This window comes from Octopus bimaculoides, chromosome 2, assembly GCF_001194135.2.
Source record: "Octopus bimaculoides isolate UCB-OBI-ISO-001 chromosome 2, ASM119413v2, whole genome shotgun sequence".
In the NCBI taxonomy this organism is placed as follows: Eukaryota; Metazoa; Mollusca; class Cephalopoda; order Octopoda; family Octopodidae; genus Octopus; species Octopus bimaculoides.
This window is the reverse complement of record NC_068982.1, coordinates 111,366,245-111,374,310: the sequence shown is the minus strand read 5'-3', so window position 1 is coordinate 111,374,310 and position 8,066 is coordinate 111,366,245. Positions and strand designations below refer to the sequence as shown.

At 34.1% G+C, this 8,066-nt stretch overlaps 1 protein-coding gene across 4 annotated transcripts in view; it reads left to right on the top strand.

Moving 5' to 3' along the window:
* LOC106867485 (dynamin-1) overlaps positions 1-8,066 on the top strand; it is a 128,265-nt gene that overhangs the window by 107,668 nt on the left and 12,531 nt on the right. For 2 of the 4 annotated variants that reach the window (XM_014912368.2, XM_014912367.2), the window contains exon 19: positions 5,117-5,152. The exons of the other annotated variants lie outside the window; for them this stretch is intronic. In XM_014912368.2, the coding sequence (XP_014767854.1) occupies positions 5,117-5,152 (36 nt within the window). The remainder of the gene's footprint in view (positions 1-5,116; positions 5,153-8,066) is intronic. 4 annotated transcript variants of the gene reach the window in all.

The window sequence follows — 8,066 nt, the reverse complement described above, 5'->3', positions numbered from 1 at the left end:
ACTTGGCTTGCCGGGTCTTCTCACGCACAGCCCATTTCCAAAGGTCTCGGTCCGTAGTCATCGCCTCGGTGAGGCCCAATGTACGAAGGTCTTGCCTCACCACCTCAGCCCAGGTCTTCCTGGGCCTACCTCTTCCACGGGTTCCCTCAACTGTTAGGGTGTGGCACTTTTTCACGCAGCTATCCTCCTCCATTCTCACCACATGTCCATACCAGCGCAATCGTCTCTCTTGCACGCCACAACTGATGCTTCTAATGTTCAGTTATGTTAAAGGTGCAAGAATAATGACAAGGTCCAACAATGTTTTAGAGTAGTTTTGTTGAATTCAACTTAGGTGGTCATTGCAATTATCAATAATCTTTTCTCACTTGAGTCTCCCTTAACTGAGAGGAAAAGCAAAGCAAGTATGTCTGAGAGAAACAGCTAGTTGTAGGGGTTATTAAGAGTCAACAATGCTAGACCACAAAACTTTAATGGGGCCTTGCTCTGCCTCCTTGTCGAGTTCATCTATTCTTGTTGATAGATATTGGTTTTTGGTCTATTTAGATGTCAATATATCCTCCACAAAGCAGGATGAGAACCAAGAGTGGCTCTGCCAATTTAGTTGCTAATTATTCAGTCATGGACAGGTAGTGCAGATTTACACACTTACCAGTAATAGATCATTTTGATCTGATCTATCTTTCTCAGAGAGAGGGAGACATGGCTGTGTGATCCACAAGGCAGCTGCGCAACTAGTTTCAGAAATAATCTCACTATGACACTTTGGGCAAGTGATGAATGCCTTGTGAATGAAATTTGTTAGATGGCAACTGTATGGAAGCCTGTAGTATGTGTGTATGTGTATATTTTGGCAAGTAGTTTCTACTGTAACCTCAGGCCAACTAATGCCTTATGAATGGAATTAGTAACCTCTGTGTGTGTGTGTGTGTGTAAATGATTACACATTGGAAGCATTTGAACAATATGGTAACATTATGTTGACATTTGCTGCCAACAAATCATCTTTTAGCCCTGCACTTTCAAGACAAGTGGAATAAAATTATCCATTATTTGAAATACAGCTACAGATTAGTGACAGGAAAAGCATCTGTCTGAGAAATAATGTCTCAGTAATAAGTTTATGTCCAGCTCATGCTAAAGAAATGGTTATGGAACAAATGAATGAATATGCATGTGTCTCCATATGTCGTCACATTATGCTCCCCATCGACAAAATACCTGGCAGTAGTTTGATGCATGGAATGATGTGGAATAAATACTTCAAGTAAAATTGGCATCAGAGCCAACAAAAAGAAATGAATGTAAAAAAACAAAGTGAGAGAAGAAAGGTGTTGAAACTGAAATATGCCTCACACAGATGTAGGTTCAAAAGTGTATTAAGTGATGCTATGTGAAAGAGGAGGAGCTCCCAGACCAAATATGTGGAAGAAACAATGTTCCAACTCAGGTGGAAGTGACAGTAAATAGAGCCATAAAAGCTAAGAGACAGGTTTGGGAAGAACAGAAGAGAGGAACAAGGAACAATATCAGCTTCATGTCTGGTATATTTAGCCAGGAGTGAAGCAATCCAAGTAAAAGGAATCTGCTGAAGAGGAAAATCAAAGAAGGCATAGGAAGAAGTGGTGAAAGTTGATCTCAAGAGGCTGCACTTCACAAAAGAGATAACAAAGAACTGTAACAAGTAACATGACACAATGCTGAAGACCCATCCAATTTATGAATGCATGGAAAATTAAATTTTAGGATAATTGTACACAAAAAAAAAAAAAAATGTGAATTCCACAAACACAATCAAAGGGCAATAACTCTACAGCTTATTCCTTATTGTAGTTGAACTGTAACAGAGTAGGTTTAAGATTCTTATTAACTAAAGGAATATTGAAGAGCATTGTAGAAATAATGGATATAATCTAATGTCCAGAATGAGAGCCTGTATATTAAGAAGGCTAAATTGGGACCGTTAATATGAAAATCAGTATCAAATTTCTGATATCCATTTTAAATGAACCAAGGTATTGAAGAGGAGAGCTTGTATAACTTGATTATTTAACATACTTAGTAAAACAAATCCCTGTTTTGTTCCTGACACTTCTCCTGAAGTTGGTATGCTGCAAACATCATGTCGACTGTTCCTTGGTCCTCTCTGAAACCTCACTGACTCTCTAGTAGATGCCCATCATCCATGTGTTGAGTGAGATGGTTAAGGAGGACCCTTGTTGCTATCTTGCCAGTGTTTACAAGGAGAGGAATTCCTCACTGGTTGTCACAGGACTCCCTGTTTCCCTTGTAGGGATGAACAATAGAAGCATCCTTGAACTCCTGAGGAACAATTTCCTGTTGCCACATGGTCTGAGAGAGGTTGGTGAGCTTTTGTCTCATGACTGGCCTCCCTACCTTGTATTTTTCAGTTGGGATGGGGCCAGAACCTGGTGCTTTGCCATTTAAAAGAAGTTTAATTGCTTTCTGGACCTCTACTTTTGTTGGAGGTTCTGCCAGATAAGTGTTGATGTCAACTTGGTGCATGTGAGCAATGGCCTCAGCATAGAGGAAGGCCTGCTCAGGATTTTGTTGAAGTGCTCTGCCTATCTTTTCAGAATTGTGTTTTTGTCAATGAGGAGAGTGGCCCTGTCAGCACTGAGCAGATGTACTGAGTAGTCTATTGGTACAAATTGATAATGCATTAACTTGAGATGTCATGTAATAATTAACAATATTTATCAACATTATGTGATATAAGAAAATGTCATTGCCCTCATAAGACTGAGAACAACATACTGATTCTGTATTTGGTCAGGAGACTTTGGTGAATTTGCCTTGATTTTTTTCACTATAGTAATTTATAGCCAAGTGACTGTTTGTGGGGTAACATGAAGCCAACTGGATCATAAAGGAGAATTGCTGAGATTCTTAAAATATGAAATGTTTGGTGCTTGCATAGTCAAACAGAAAGGTGTCGTACCTAGTGATTGTTGTAGCAGTATTATTACTGCTGTAGAGGAAAGAAGATGCTCCAGTAAGGAGCAATGGCAAAGACATAACTTGATGGACCATCATCATCATCATTTAGTGTCTCTCTTCCATACTCTTAAGAGGAGCTGTAAACCAGAGGACTGTGCCAAACTCCATTGTCTGTTTTGGCATGGTTTTTACATCTGGATACTCTTCCTAATGCCAACCACTTCACAGAGTGAACTGGGTGTCTTTATGTTCTGCCAGCACTGGCAAGGTCACCACATAACTTACAAGACAAAGATCCCTCAACTGAGAGGAGAAGTGGTTTCGAGGGAGGTGGCTTTGTGCCAACTGATGAAAGCTTAGAGTATGACAGTGATGGAAAGAGATGTCTTGCTGTATAGGAGATACATGGTTACCCCAATCAGAAAGAGTGTGAGAGTTAGAGAGATGGTGGTGGTGTGCTAGGGCATACTCTCAAGGTACAAGGATGTGAATATAAATGGAATGGTAGAGGATTCCCCAGGGTGCAAGAGCAGGGAGTTCATAAAAGTGCAAAGTGGGAGGGGAGAGAATGTAGTGAGTGCTGAAACATAGGTATATGGGAAGAGGGCAACCCATGTAATCTTGAGGAAAAGGGTGCTAAAATTATGAAGTTGATGGGGATAGTGATGTGTATTATCTGCATTTGGGTATCTTTAATGTTTATATCAAGTGCCTATTTACCACTCACCCAATCTCTTTGTTACTCTGCCCATCTATCACTCATTCTGTTTCTTATCAATAGGTTAGCTGAATACAATGGAAAATAAATAAAGCACAGAAACATGAAATATTAAGTTAACAGTGCAGAGATCTCAAACTGTGTACTTGATACTTTTTATTATTGTTATAGAACACAACTACTGCTTAACCCTTAGACTGCCCCTAGTTCTGTGACAGATTTCCTGTATTTTAAACTTAAACATTCAAAAATTTCATGTTGATTTATGTCCAAAACCTCAACTCAATGACAAAGTTATTTTACTGAATTCATTATTTTCAAAATTAATTGAAACACAGGCAATGTATTTCGAAAGAAATATTGTAGCAAAAGGGTTAATCACTAATTAAAGTACAGCATTGACATTTCACCTAAAAGACACATTAGTTGAAATTTACATTTAAAATATTCAGCAATAAACTTAGTTTTATTATAATTATTATTATTTTTATTATTATTGTTATTATTATTATTGAAACAATAATAATGTTGTGAAGAATTGTATAATATAGCTCTCCTAACATTATGTTTTTGCAATGTTGTATCACCAGCAGCATGTGATTTTGCATTTGCACTGATTAATTTTCTTTATCAACAGCAATAAATCATTAGGTGTGCATCTTTTTCTAAAACTCTTAAAACATTTTAGTTCTTATGGTGGAAATATTAGCAACTCTAATATATAAACTTTTACTTTCTTTTTTTCTTTCTAAGTTATCTTGTTAATTTTTTTTCTAAGTTGTATTGTTAATTTCTAACGTAGATAATTTTGTTCTTACTATTAAAACAATAAATAAATAAATAAATAAACCCAGTAAAAATACTGCTGAACCCCTTGTCAGCCCAGATCTAGCAAAGCTATTGTCAAAGGTGTTCCAGCCATGTCTACACCATTTTTTATTTAAATACAATACACCAAGAGCTACTTTATCCAATTTTTCCTTTATAGAGTTTTTAAATGATAAAGATTTCAGGGAAATTCAGCAGCTAATTTATGTAGGTCTAGCAACTGTGTAAAAGCCTCATCATTGGATGACAGTGAATCCTATTTTACATATTATTCACTGAAATTGATCCTCTCTGAAAAATAATTTCTTCATCTGAATCTCAAGAAATAGTCTTGATGAAGAAGAAAAAAAGAAAAAAATTCAGAACAGTGTGATCAATACATTCATTATAAACAAACTTGATTATTTAGTCAGGTTATTCTCAACATGGACATTTTACTTTGTGAAAATAAACTTGAAAGTGCTGTAAAAACAAGTTGTGCTGTAATTAGTCAACATAGATTTGTTGATGGAATACTCAAGTCTACCAAACTATTATACTGCAATCACAAAGTTTATTTACTGAACGCCAATACTTCACACACAATTTTCCACTCTTACAAAATTTCAGGTTAGCTGTGAAAAATGGATACACGAAAGTTAGCAGGTATGTGGTTTGCCGTAAGCTGGCAGGAGACAAGTTATTGAATTATCGCTACTGTTCTGCTACTACTCTTGCTGCTACCTTCCTACTTCTTCATAATTTAGCTGGTTACTAAATTTCAAAGTTAATGAATGACTATTTAGAGTTGTTAACTCATCAATTAAAATCCATAATTATAAATATATTAAAATTCGAAACCAATAACATAAAAATTAGTTGTTAATTACTTTTTTTAAAATTTGAGTTACTTATTTTAAAACAGTGTTTTTAAATTAATTAATAATATTTTTGTGCATTTTCTGTTTTTATTAACCATACTAATCACTTATAAAAACTTAAACACATTAATGCAACAACTCATTTGCTAATTTGTATTTTTAAAAAATAAAATTTTTATGCTAGCATTCCTTATACTACCACAGATTAATTCTACCCACCAAAATATTTTCCTAAATTTCCTAAATTTTCCCTTTTCCCTTTTCTGGTGGTTATTTTGATGATACCTTGTGTGGCTCAATTCAAAGAGTATTTTTCTACTTTGAAACTGCTTTTTGGTTACTGCTTCAAAATATTGTTTTCTATTTCATTCCAGAAGAACTCTCAGCTTATTCACTATTTTCAGTTCATTACATAACCCATTTTCTCACCCTTTTCTTTAAACTTGGGATCTAAATTTTGAATTAAAAAACAAAATTTATCTTGACATTTTTCTTCGCTTTATTTGCTTTCTCTTCTTTTACTCTCTCCTAATTTTGTAAATAAATTAATAGTTATATTTCTATACTACTTTCATCTAGAAATGATATTATTTTCTTTAAATAATTTCAGTGGTAATATAAATTTTTATTATGATTAATGAATTGAACTCCTATTTTAGTTAATAAAAAGGCTTAGCCTGTGAATAAAGTTATCTGAAAAGTATTATCTTTATGAACATATGACACAATAACTAGAATATGATAATCAAATGCTTCAATTAAATTTCTCTAATTAAATATAAGTTTCAATCTAAAAATTCATTTAGTTTAATTGGTATCTGAATAATGTTGTGTAATTTAGAAATGAACCCATTTAATTCTAATTTTGATGTCATTGATCTAAATCAAAAGTCAAATTTTATGCATGTTCTCTGTCTTTCTGTCTGTCTATCACACACAACCTCTCTCATATACATACACACACACACACACACACACACACACTAGTTCGTTCTCTGAACGGTAGCCATGATTGGCATTAATTTTGAGTTCCCCTTTGAATCTTGTCACATCACTACTTGCGTTATATCAGTGTACGGAATTTCCTAAAAAGAACCATTGGGAATTTGCTGTTTTTAGAGAGGTTAGATACCTTTAAACCTTGCCTCCTCGACTGAATTTGAAACAACATGTTGTTACATCTGGAGTACTTAGCAAAAACAAAGTGAAGGAGAAACCAGGAAGCACTACTGCTTGTCTCTTCAACATGCTGCAAAGATTTCTGACCTGGATTGGTAAACTGCATTGTAGTCTTTAAGTAAATCTCTAAAACTTCAGCAGAAATACATAATCAGCTGCATAAGTATGTTGTATGCTTCCCTGTAAATGTTTTCATTGTATATAATCTGGAGAATTATCTCCATAATCCTATTATTTATTTGAACTCTAGCAACATAAACATATTTTTGCTTTCCTCAGTATTTTCTATATCTACGTCTCACAACTACCTCTTCTTTCTTGGTTTTCTATTCTTACCTCTACTTATCTCATGTCAAAGGTTTATTTACGTTATTTTTTTTTGCATTGTTTTGTACTTCAAAATTTGAGTAATGTTAATTAAAAATCAAATGGTATTCTTAACAGTATGTATTTTTAGATGAAATTTTGTATTGTCTCAATTCAACAGATTTGACATTGCTAAAATATGGTATTCATGAAAGTTAGTTTCATAGAAAATAGGAATTGTACTGATAAGTTATTTATCTGAAACTTTGCTTCTCAATAGAATGGATTAAGTCTAGAGTTATAACTTATTACTTTCCCTAGTTTTCTGCCTGTTCCATTTAAACAAGGATGTGTGCTATGAACTTTATGTTTACTTCATTATATCAGCCAAAACAGTTATTTTCAATTGAAATTGTTGTTGGAATGTTTTCAGTTTTGATGTTGATTCTTGCATTTCCTCGAATATCTTGGGGACAGTTACTATTCACCTGGAAGCTGAGCACTTTCTTTAGCGCCCTATCTATTTCCCCACTATTTACTATCTTCTCAATGTCAAACAGTTCAAGGTCACCTCTTACATCTTGGGCAAGAGCTTTTTACAACTGACATTTTGAGTGGAGTAGTCACAAACACTGTGTAGACAGGCTTTTTACTCTAACCCCTGATTATAACAGGGAATGGAGCAATTATGTGAGTGAATACAAGTCCCATTATTTGAAATAATCCTCTTATATAGAACTTCACTTGTAACTTAATAAGATTTCACTTTACTTAATACAGTCATCACCAAAAAGCAGTTTCCCACGTGCTCTAAATAATGAAGAATAGATAAATCAATTCTGATTCTTCAACTAAAAATTGTATTAAACTTGATATATGATAGATATACAAAATTTAAGAATCAATCTTATAAACTGTAGTATAGTTTTTCCTGATGCTGAATGCTCTGTTATAATAGCTTCATTTTTTGGGGCCTTGTGGATATTTCATATCCTATAACCTTGTTAAATATAAAATTAATTTTGCTCTCTTTTGTGCTGGGTTAAATTGCTTCTCTCACTCCTGTTTCATTTTGTCTTTTATTTCTTAATGAGATCAATTACAGTAAAGAAATAGCCAAACTGTGTGTGCGTATGTGTGTTTTAAAAATATGACTAAAATATTTCTAGTAATTTTCTGTTAGGTTTTTCAAATTTACAGTTTTCATCTTTTCT